We start from the raw sequence: 12,073 nt of genomic DNA on the forward strand, positions 1-12,073 counted from the left end.
TGTATTGTGACAAGAGGCCATGTCCGTTAGGTAATAAAAAAGAAATTAGTACAGTGTCTTCATTGGTCTTGCTGAAAGCTTAAAGAATTTTACTTCTAAAATGTCAGGTAGCTTTCTATCAACAATATAGGGAATTGAGAGAATGCAAAAAAAACACAATATATTTTATTTAATACACAGAGAGTATCTGGTAAGAAATTATCAGCAACCATGGCTGGGGGCACTGAGATGAGGTTTCCATTGCCATTTGCTTTATTTTCTTTTAATTCTTAAATTACCTCAGCCATAAAACGCACATGAGCTAGCAAGTTCAGTTCTTTTGACAGGGTTTTGTCAAGATTAAGTTTGAAAATTAAAAAAAGCATAATAGTTATACAAGAGACTTGCATGCCTGAGACTGAAGTTCCTGGTTCAGTCCCCCCTTCCACCCAACCACATACCAAAACCAGAGTAAGAACTGAACAGTGCTCTGGTTAAAAAGGAAAGAAAGAAAGAAAGAAAGAAAGAAAGAAAGAAAGAAAGAAAGAAAGAAAGAAAGAAAGAAAGAAAGGGAAAGGAAGAAAAATAGAAAAAAAACTAAATAGTGCTCTGGTTAAAAAGGAAGGAAAGAAAGAAAGAAAGAGAAAGAAAGAAAGAAAGAAAGAAAGGAGAAAGGAAAGAGAGAGAGAAAGGAAAGGAAATGAAGAAAAATAGAAAAAAAAAAGGAAAGGAAAGGGAAAAAAAAGAAAAGAACAATGACAACAATAACTGGGAGGTAGCACACCCAGTAGAGCACACATCACTGTGCACAGAGGTCTGTGGGTTCAAGCCCCTGGTCCCCACCTGCAGCAGGAAGCTTCATGAGAGGTGAAGCAGTGCTGCTAGTCTCTCTCTCTCTCTCCCCCCTCCTTCCCTCCCTCTCAATTTCTTTCTTTATCAAAAATAAAATAAAAATAAATAAGCTTATTTGACACAAAAACGCTGACCCAAAGAAATCTCTGCACACCAATGTTCACGGCAGTGCTATTTGTAATAGCCAGAATTTGAAACCCAAGCGTCCAACCGATGGATGGTGAAGGAAATTGTAGTCCGCGTACACAATGGAATGCTACTCAGCTGTAAGAAATGATGATGTCTTTTCCATTGCTGCAACATGGATGGAACCGAAGGGAATCATGTTTGGGGAAATTAGTCAGAAGGAAAAAGGATGAATACAAGATAATCTCACTCATTATTGGAACCGGAAGAACAAAGCCAGAGATAATACAGGGTGAACTGTCAATTAACTGTGGCCTGGCTAAGCAAATCTGGGAATGCAGAGTGGGGAGGCAGGGGTAGAGGGGGCACTGGGGACCCAGTGCTGTATGGGGGAGGATGGTTTGGTGGAAGGTGAGGTATGCTGCCACCTGTCTTGGGAAGATTTGGGCCACAGCCCTGTGACAACTCAGGCCGGGCTAGCATCGACTAGACAGAGACTCGAGGACACACGGCTGGGCTGAGAAGCTGCAGTTTAATCTTTATTCATGAACGGGGAAATCACCACACCATGTGCTTCTCCATCATTTTCCCTCTCCTGCTGCTGCTGCTGAGACTCTGGACGTCCTTAGCATACGGGGCGGGGAGAAAGGGGCGCAAAACTAGCAAGGGCCAAACCATTTCTCTCAGAGGTAGGGGGAAGGGGGCCAAACCAGCACGAAGATTACCAACAAAAGCCTTCTTTAAAAAAATATTTGTATTTACTTATAATTGGATAGAGACTGTGAAAAGATGAGAGGGGAGGGGAGATAGGCAGGGAAAGAGACATAGAGACACCTGCAGCCATGCTTCAACACTCATGAAGCTTTCCCCCTCCAGGTAAGGACCAGGGGCTTGAACCTGGGTCCTTGAGCACTGTAATGTGTGTGTTTAGCCAGGTATGCCACCACCTGCCCCCGCAACATTTCCTCAACAAAGTGATAAGGATTTTAAAACTTAATATAAACTAATTTTCTTCCTCTTATTATTTTTTTTTTCTTTAAAAATGCAGAGCTTCGAGATCAGATTGTATCTGTTCAGGAGGAGAAGAAGGTATTAGCCATTGAACTGGAGAACCTCAAGGGCAAACTTGCAGAAGTTATTGAAGAAGTACGTATCTTAGGCCTGAAAGGCAAGGCCCTAAATGTTTCCAGGGTGCTTAGAGACTGGATTCTTCTTCTAGCGTTTGCCCTTCTTCCGTAGCCAGTCAACAGCGTCAGGTTGAAAGGTGTCAGGAGCTGCTTGTTGCTGGCTTTGAAAGTGACTGGGATCCATGTGGATTCAGTCGGCTAGGAAGGATCGTCAGTTTCCCCAATGAATGGGTACTCACGGGATGCACCACGAGAAGGTCGATCCAATGCATCCCAGAGACTGGCTGCATTGTAACGTTGTTAGGGGGGACCAGGTGGTGGTGCACCTGGTTGAGTACACGTGTTACCATGACCACGCACCTGGGCTCAAATCCCCAGTTACCACTTGCAGGGGATCGCTTCATAAGCAGTGCTTACAGGTCTCTCTATCTCTTTCTTTCTCTGTTTCCCCTACCCCCTCAATTTCTCTCCATCTCTTATCAGTCAATCAATCAATAAATCATACTAAAATTTCTAAAAACTTGCTGTTCAGAAACCAATTTCTGAATACAGACTGTGTGCCAGTTTTAATCTTACACCCTACTAATTCAAACACTAAAAAGATGTAGAAAGTGAGCTTGTGAACATTCCTGTGAGCACAACCCGATTCTAGATAGCTTTCCCTTTTGTTCCCCCCATATTTCACTCTGGGTAGACAGATCTGCAAGAATGACACCTGTAATTTAAGTCACACACTTTGCTGCTGCTGTTGGTGATGCAGTATTCTGCTTCTCTGAATGAGGGCTGGCTCCAGTGACTTCACATGCATAGTTGAAGTTTTTTTTTTCTTTTTCCTGTTGAATTGGTTTTTTTTTTTTTTTTGTACTGATTTAATAATGATCGACAGGACAGTAGGATAAGAGGGGTACAATTCCCACCGTCAGAGTTCCATATCCCAGCTCCTCCACTGGAAGTTTCTCTATTCTTTATTCCTCTGGGAGTATGGACCCAGGGTTATTATGGAGTGAAGAAGGTGGAAGGTCTGGCTTCTATAATTGCTTCCCTGCTGAACATGGATGCTGGTAGGTCAATCCATACTCCCAGCCTGGGGCTCTGGAGAAGTGAGGTTCCAGGCCACATTGGTGAGGTCCTCTACCCAGGGAAGTCAGGTTGCTGTCACGGTATCATCTGCAACGTGGTGGCTGAAAAGCATTAAGATATAAAGCAGAGCAACAAGAGTACAAAATTGTCTTTCTTTTTAGGAGGCTTCAAAGATCTGCCTCTGCTGTGTTGATTTAACTTGTATCACTGATCTGTGGTTCTGCCGCTCAGAACTTTCTGAGGTCCCCTGTCATCTCCTACCCCTCAAGTGATTGACAGGTCAGCTAAGCTCAGCTCTCATATGTATATTTAAGAAATATATGTATATTTTATTATTTTTTTTGGATAGAGACAGAGAGAAATTGGGAGGGAAGGGAGAGAGAAAGAGAGAGAGAGACTGAGAGATACCTCTAGCACTGCTTCGCCACTTATGAAGCTGTGCCCTTGCAGGTGAGGACCTGGTGATTGATCCTGGATCCTTGCTCATGGCACTCAGCAGTGGCCACCACCACCCAGTCCCTTCCATTTGCAGCATTAAATAAACTTCTTTTTTATTTTTATTTATTTATTTTCCCTTTTGTTGCCCTTGTTGTTTATCATTGTTGTTGTTGTTGTTATTGTTGCTGTTATTGCTGTTGTTGTTGTTGGACAGGACAGAGAGAAATGGAAAGAAGAGGGGAAGACAGAGGGTGAGAGAAAGATAGACACCTGCAGACCTGCTTCACCACCTGTAAAGTGACTCCCCCCCCTGCAGGTGGGGAGCCAGGGGCTTGAACTGAGATCCCTGCGCTGGTCCTTAACCCACTTAACCCACTGCACCACCACCTGGCTCCCTAAATTAACTTCTTAAGGATTGAAAAGTGGAAAAGGCTGAGAATCTGTGCCTCCCAACCTCCTTGGCCTTAGTTTCTTTAACTCATTGTGGTAAAGTATCACAACGGATAGGAAGAAGGTGGTGAAGCAGTGCTGCGTGTTTCTGTCCCTCCCTCTCTCTCTCCTCCTCCTCTCTCAAATTTTCTGTCCTATCAGATAGAAGAAAGAAAAGACTCCTGGGAGCACTGGATTCATCACAGGCATCAAGCCCCAGTGAAAACCCTGGTGACAATAAAAACAAAACAAAACAAAAGCAAAAAAAAAAAAAAAAAAAAGCAATTCCCCAAACAAGGTATACCAAAAGAATCCCAGTTCACAGTGTTGATGCATCCACTTTCAGGCACTTTCAGGACCAGTATCTGTGTTACTTGAGAATTCACCATACGATAGTCCAGAAGCACACTTGAATGGCCTATATTCCGTTTATGATGGTCTATTGAGGATTCCTTCCCATCCAACTAAGAGGTGTCATGTTACTGGAAGCCATTTCAGAATTTATTTTAATTATTACAGTTTCACACTCTCATATGTATAAAAGCCTAAGCACTGCATATTCTTGTGCGTACTACCTAAGTTAATACATGAAACTTTTAACATGGTGTGGAAAATCCAGGTTGTAATCTACACCTCCTGTTTTCTCTGTACAACCACAATTCTCAGCTAGATTTTATCATTCAAATATATTTACATTTGTACTACAATGTACTATATTTTGCAATTTTTAAAAACTATTTACCTGTCCCCTTTCTCTTTCTCTCTCTTCCTCTCGCTCTTTAACCAGACCACTGCTCAACTCTGACTATTGGTGATGCCAGGAATTGAACCTGGGGCTTTTTGTATGCAAGTCCTATGCTGTCTTCCTACCCCATCACAGTGGCTTTGCATTGATCCACTGTGAAATTGTGGATTTACCGGTTTATGTTATTCTCCTAATGGTAGATGCTGAAACAAGATATAATTTAAGGGGAAAGCTTTTTAAAAAAAATACTGATATTATCTTTCTTTATTGAACAGAGACAACCAGAAATTGAAAGGAAAGAGGGTGACAGAGAGGGAGAGATACTGCAACATTGCTTCACCACTTGCAAAGCTTTTTCCCTGCAGATGGGGGCTGGGGGCTTGAACCCTGGTCCTTGCACATTGTAACATAGGTGCTTAACCAGGTGCACCACCATGCGGCCCCAAGGGGAAACTTTTAATATTTATTTTATTTAAGCCAAAAAATTATCAAAATAGTTTTATTTTGAAAATTCATGTGTTTTCTTTCCTTTTTTTTTTTTTTTTTTTTTTACCAGAGCACTGTTCAATTCTGGCTTATGGTGGTGTGGGGGATTGAAGCTGGGACTTTGGAGCCTCAGGCATGAGAGTCTGTCTGCATAACAATTATGCTATCTATCCTCCGCCCTCATGTGTTTTCTTAAGCCAGATATTATCAGAGTTCAGAATGAATACCCAAGTCAAGTGTTAGATATTTGACTAGATGACTCATGTATTTTAAGTTGCTCTGGGATTGGATTTTTTCGTTAATAATAGCATTCGCTTTGGACATCAAGATCATGGCCATATTTAGGGAGCAGTGCTAGTAGTGCCTGTTGGAATATGTAAATAAAATATGTATCAAATGTGTATCCCAACTTAAATGAGAACTTTCTAGACTGTATCTTTTTAGTTCTTTTTAAAAATTGTATTTATTTTTATTTCTTATAGAGACAGTGAAATTGAAAATGAGGTAGATAAGACAGGGGAAGAGGAAGAGGGATACCTGCAGCATTGTTTCACCGCTCGTGAAACTACACCTTCAGGAAGGGAGCAGGGATTTGAACCCATGTCCTTGTACCCGATGGATGGCATGTGGGCTCTACCAGGTGCACCATCTTCCAGTCTTCTGGAACCTTCCTGACTTTAAAGTCTGACACAGTAGAGCCAAATCTTGCTTTAAAATGTAATTTTATGTCTAAGGTTGAATAATAATTTGAGTGTTACACGTGACTATGTTGTGCTTTATAACTTAGAATATTTTTTTTCTTCCCTCAAAATCTTAACCATCTTAGGTAAACAAAGTCAAACAAGAAAAAACTGTTTTAAATTCTGAAGTTCTGGAACAGAGGAAAGTCTTAGAGAAGTGCAACAGAGGTAGGCATTTCTAGTTTTTGTTTTTTTTTTCTTCTCAAGTACATAACATATTGGGTTACTGGGAAAGCCATGTTGTTTTATACCCATGCCTAAAGATTCTTATTCTCCTTCTTAGAATAAGAATCTTTACCTGTCTTGTTTTGTCCCGAACTTCTAACAAGCCTCTCATGTCACCTATTATTTAATCATCACTTTAGATGTGTTAAGTGAGTGTCTAGATTGAGGTGCATTCTTGCCCTGATGCTTAGTGTATTTGTTGTCCTCTTGTACCTGAACTCTGCCCCTCAGCAGTCTAGGGGCCACTGTGATGAGAGATTCATCATCATTTGTATGAGTCTCATAAAACAAATGTATCGATCAAGAGAAGCATTTCTGGTCTCAGGACGAGAAGGAATTTTTTCCAGTGCCTGTATATGGAGAAATATGCAATTTGATCTTATCTTGACTGTAAAGCTCAGTGCCAGACGTCCCTGGTATAGGACAGGGGAATGCTAAGTGCAAGTCTAGCAAATGTAATTTTGAAGCAGGAAACTCATTGTGATTTTTGCCTTTAGCCACTTACTTTGCATGTTCAGATGGTGGAGCACTAAGAAGACATCTTTTGGGGGCTGGGTGGTGGCACCCACATTACTATGTGCAAGAACCTAGCTTTGAGCCCCCCCCCCCCAGTGCCCACCAGCAGGGGCATGCTTCACTAGTTGAGAAGGGAGTCTGCAGGTGTCTTTCTTTCTACCATTTTTTTTTTAATTTTTAGTTACAAAAAGGAAACACTGACAGAAACTATAGGATAATGTTGGCGTTCACGTGGGTGGCCTCTAAACCTGAGGGAGTTGTTGGCTTTTCTGTCAAGGACTCAAGGGGTCACAAGATGTAGAAGGAAACAACTAGGAGAAATTTAAGTATGAAGTATTAACTTTATTTTGAGAAAGACAAGCTTATATAGCAAGTAGAACAAAGGACATTTTTCACAAGAGGTAATAGTGGTAGGCTTTGACGGTCAGAATCTTCATGGCAAAAGTTCTAAGGAATTAGGAGAATTGATAGTGGTAAAGGGGAGTTCTGGAGTGATGAGTAGCAAGACAGAAGCAGACAGAAAGAGGCCTTGAAGGCAGAGAGATAAGATAGAGGAGTTAGACCAAGGGTGGAGGAGGTGAAGGGAATAGAAAGAAAGGCCTTTTAGTCAAGGCAGAGTGGAGTATGTGTGATCAAAAGCAGGTGAACTATAGTGAACTTTTAAGCAGGCAGCCATATGGTCTGTAGCAGGGGAAGGAGTTAACTGTGAGAGGTTGTAGGTCTTTGTGAAGCTTGGGAGACCAACAAGAGGAAACTGAGTCAGGAAAGCATTTCCCTCCTAGCTCTATCTCTGAAAGGGAGAGATTGACAAGTGAGATGTCTTTCTAGACCTCCATCTCAAGGATGGGAGAGTTTCTCTAAGCTCTACCATGTCTTCACAATTAACCCTACAGGATAAGAAGGGTACAACTCCACAGAATTCCCACCTCCAGAACTCTGTATCCCATCCTCTCCCCTGATAGCTTTCCTATTCTTTAACCCTCTGGGAGTATGGACCCAGGGTCATTATGGGGTGCAGAAGGTAGAAGGTCTGGCTTCTGTAATTGCTTCCCTGCTGAACATGGGTGTTGACAGGTTGATCCATACTCCCAGCCTATATTTCTCTTTCCCTAGTGAGGCAGGGTTCTGGGGAAGTGGGGCTCCAGGACATATTGGTGGGGTCATTTGCCCAGGGAAGTCTGGTTGGCATCATGAGAGCATCTGGAACTTGTTGGCTGAAAAAAGAGTTAACATATAGAGCCAAACAAATTGTTGACTAATCATGAACCTAAAGGCTGGAATAGTTCAGATGAAGCACTCAGATTTATAGGGATGCAGAGGTCACATAGGCTCCTAAGCTGAATATGGGCCCCAGATCACATCAGATCAATGGGGTTTACAGTCAACAATATTTATATACCTTTCCCATATTTGGGAGCTGCTCTCTTCCCTGATCCAGCTTTCTGGTCTTTTTTCCAGCTATGACATCATCTCCCCAGATAATCACTTGGATCCACCTGCATATCAGATGTCAGGCTCAGGAAAAAAAAAAAAAGAAAAAAAATACTAGTGTAGTCTTTCTCCCATTCTATCTCTCCCTCCCTCTCAATTTCTCTGTCATCCAATTAAAAAAAAAAAATCGGAAAAAAAAAAAAAGTAAAAATGGCTGCTGACAGCAGTGGATTTATTATGCCAGCACTGAGCCCTCATGATAACCCTGGTGGCAATAAAAAAGAAGGAGAAAAAGAAATCTTTCAGCTCCAAGACCTTCACTGCTATTTCTAGTGCTGGCTATCCATCTTTGCAGAGTCTATGAATCAGGATTCCTGAGTAAAGAACCTAGTGATGTGTGAAGATGTACTGGACCGCCAGTTTCTTTACTCTTTCTTCATTTCAGAAACTAGAAAGCAGATAGGAAAACTTCAAGTCTTGATGCACTGTTCTAGAAATAGGGATATGCAAAGGCTAATCACACGGCTCTTGCCTTCAGAACAACCCCTAACTAGGAAGAGAGAGATTATTCAAGGAAGCGCACAACTGGAACCTACCAAATTTCTTTTATTATCTGAGGGGGGAAAGGCCAGACCATGTGGAAGTGCACTTTTTTTTTTTTATTGCAGTGTTTTGGAATAGAAGAGAGGGCCGCTTACCTGGCCCAGATAGTCAGAGTCTTCTTGGTTTTCTTCATAACATTTCTTTTTTTCATACATTGAAAAACTCTCCAGGCCCTATAATCCACACCACAAGCCAACACTTATATTGCTTCACTTGAGCAAGACTATTAGTCTTGCCTGTAAGGAGGTAGTGGATTTGCAGAGCACGGAGTGTGAAATTCTATATCATTACGTAGCAAACCCTTCCTTAGTCAGTTAGGACTGAAGTAGCCTAGAAGAACACTGTGTGAAAGCAGCCATTAAGAGAGCCTTCAAAAAGAGTTTATTGATATGACTCAGCTCAATACTGAAAGCCCCCCACCAGAAGCAGGTAGAGAAGCTAGTGTGATGACTACTGCCAGTACTGGGGCTGCTTTGCAGTGGATCTCCCCCTCCCCTTCCCTCCTCCCCCCGCCCCTCCCCCTCTCCTTCTCCCTCTCCTTCTCTCTCTCCCCTTGTCCTACCTATGTCACTCTTACCAAATGGGGCCCAGACACACACACACACACACACACACACACACACACACACACACATACGCACGGAAAGGATACGTTACTGTTATTCCACAAGGAATTTCCATGGAAGTTTCTGCAGGTCCAATAGAACCTGTGTTTTGCACAAGGCTGACTGGGTCTGAATGAGCTAATCTTGTTTCTCTTCTTTGTAAACATGGAGAACATTTATAGATCACACACACACACACACACACACACACACACACTCTATTGACACTTTTCAAACTCCTGAACATTCCTTTTTTTCCTTGTCTCCTAGATTTGTATCTTTTTTTTTTTTTTTTAACCAAAGTACTGCTCAACTCTGGCTTATGTTGGTGCAGAGCATTGTACCTAGGACTTTGGAGCCTCAGGCATGAGTCATTTTACATAACTATTATGCTGTGTCCCCTGCCCATATAATTTCTTCTATTTATAATCCTGCCAAATATGTAGTTATCCCTTAATAGACTATTAGTTGATTTTACATACTTAATTTTTTTTAGAAATGTCATCATTTTGAATAAACCCTCCTGCAACTGGGAGGTTCATATAAGTGGAAAGGTATAACTGTGGAGTGTTTGTTTTCAGGACTGTGTAATGTATCCTGCATTGTTTGCACCAGAATTCATTTACTGGGGGTCAGGCGGTGGCGCAGTGGGTTAAGTGCACAAAGTGCAAGGACCAGCGTAGGGATCCCAGTTCGAGCCCCTGGCTCCCCACCGTTTCACAGGCGGTGAAGCAGGTCTGCAGGTATCTTTCTCTCCCCCTCTCTGTCTTCCCCTCCTCTCTCCATTTCTCTCTGTCCTATCCAACAACGAACAACATCAACAATGGCAACAATAATAACCGCAACGAGGCTACAACAACAAGGGCAACAAAAGGGGGAAAAAATGGACTCCAGGAGCAGTGGATTCATGGTGCAGGCACCGAGCCCAGCAATAACTCTAGAGGGGAAAAAAAATTAATTTATTGCGTGTCCTACTGGTAGACAGTTGAGTTTCTCCAGACCTTTTGCTACTTCATACAATATTGCTACGAAGAAATTTTATTCATGTCTTCTGGGGCATATATCCAAAAGTTTAAGATATATGCCAAATGTGAAATTTTGCATTTAATTTCACTGTAATGGCAGCTTACTTTTTTTAAAGTGACACAGCCCCACCCCAGTTTTCTATTCTTTGTTTTATGCAAGACAGAAAAGGGGGTGGAATACCATGGCCATGCTCCACCATCAGTGGAATTCCCTGAGTACCATCCTTGGTACCCAAGCCCAGGACTTTTTGTATGGTAAACTAGTGCTTTCACAGCTAAGCTATCTCCTTTCCTTCCTTCCTTCCCTCCTTCTTCCCTTCCTCCCTTTCTTTCCCTCTTTCTCTTCTTTCCTTTTCCTTTCTTTTCTCTTTTCATTTTTTTGTGTCACCAGGATTATTGTTAGCGCTCTGTACCTGCTTGATGCTTCTATTGCTTTTGATAGCCTTTGTTATCCCCTTTGATAGAGGGCAGAGGAGAGAGAGAGAGAGAGAGAGAGAGAGAGAGGGAGCGAGAAAGAGAAGGAGGTAACAGCTGCAGCATTGCTCCACTGCACATTGAGCTCCCCTTCTGCACATGGAGACCAGGGGTTTGAACTCAGGTCCTTGTGCACAGTAATTTGTGTGTTCTACCAAGTGTACCATCCACCTGATCTCCCCCCCCCCATGACTTTGCAAGTAGATATGTAAATTTGGAGTCCTATTATTAGTGTATCAGTTCACCTAGTTCGGTATCTTCTCCAAGCTTGATAAAGCTAAATTTTTTAATTTTTGAAGATTCCGTCCTTGGTTAGTATGAAAGATGTCTGTGTTTTTGCTTTCCATTTGCCTAATACTAATAAAAATGGGTATCTTTCTATGTACTTATTATCTCTCACACATCTCTCCATCTGTAGAATGCATTGTTGCCTTAAGTGTGGCTTAAAAAAATAATAAAGGACTGAGGGTGGTGCAACCAGTTAAGAATATGTGTCACCATGCACAAAGACCCAGGTTCAAGACCCCAGTCCCCACCTGCAAAGGGAGGGAGGAGGAAGCTTCACTAGTAGTGGAACAGTGCTGAAGGTGTCTATCTCCCCTCTCAATTTCTCTCTATCCTTTTTTTTTTAATTTCTCTCTATCCTACCACATAAATAAATATTTACAAAGATTTTAAAAATAAACTAGTTAAAAAAATTAAACCGTGACTGTCTTTCCAGTGATTTTTGACAGAATAATTATATCTGGTACATATTTTACTGGTTCTTCACTAATTGATGATCTGTTTGATTTAGTGGACATCCTTGCAACCAAACCTCTGTAGACACCCATGATTTATTCTCTTAGAAGAGAACATTTCTAGAAGTGTAGTTGATCAGTCAATGGGTATGACTTGTTCTAGATACTTTATTTGCAAATTGCCACCCAAAGCGGTTTTATCTTTTTGTATTCCACTCGCTAATGGGCGAGAGTGCTTGCAACCCTGTGAAGAATCCTTTCAACACCAATTTCCACCCATATTCCTGATGCTTTGTGTGGCATGTTGCGGTTTTCTCTTCATGTCTCTCCTTTACCGTCTTAAGTGTCCATGCTGGCTGTTGAAGAGTATGAGGAAATACAAGTGAACCTGGAGCTGGAGAAGGAGCTTCGGAAGAAAGCAGAATCATTTGCACAAGAGGTGAGATTCTTGC

The 12,073-nt window shown here is 41.9% G+C and overlaps 1 protein-coding gene across 5 annotated transcripts in view; it reads left to right on the plus strand.

Annotated features, from left to right (window-relative positions):
• The window catches only part of SHTN1 (shootin 1), a 134,339-nt gene that overhangs the window by 56,389 nt on the left and 65,877 nt on the right, over window positions 1-12,073 (plus strand). For all 5 annotated transcript variants that reach the window (XM_016186151.2, XM_060171216.1, XM_060171217.1 and 2 more), the window contains 3 exons: window positions 2,006-2,103; window positions 6,089-6,170; window positions 11,966-12,060. In XM_016186151.2, the coding sequence (XP_016041637.1) occupies window positions 2,006-2,103; window positions 6,089-6,170; window positions 11,966-12,060 (275 nt within the window). The remainder of the gene's footprint in view (window positions 1-2,005; window positions 2,104-6,088; window positions 6,171-11,965; window positions 12,061-12,073) is intronic.

This window comes from Erinaceus europaeus, chromosome 14, assembly GCF_950295315.1.
Source record: "Erinaceus europaeus chromosome 14, mEriEur2.1, whole genome shotgun sequence".
NCBI lineage: Eukaryota > Metazoa > Chordata > Mammalia > Eulipotyphla > Erinaceidae > Erinaceus > Erinaceus europaeus.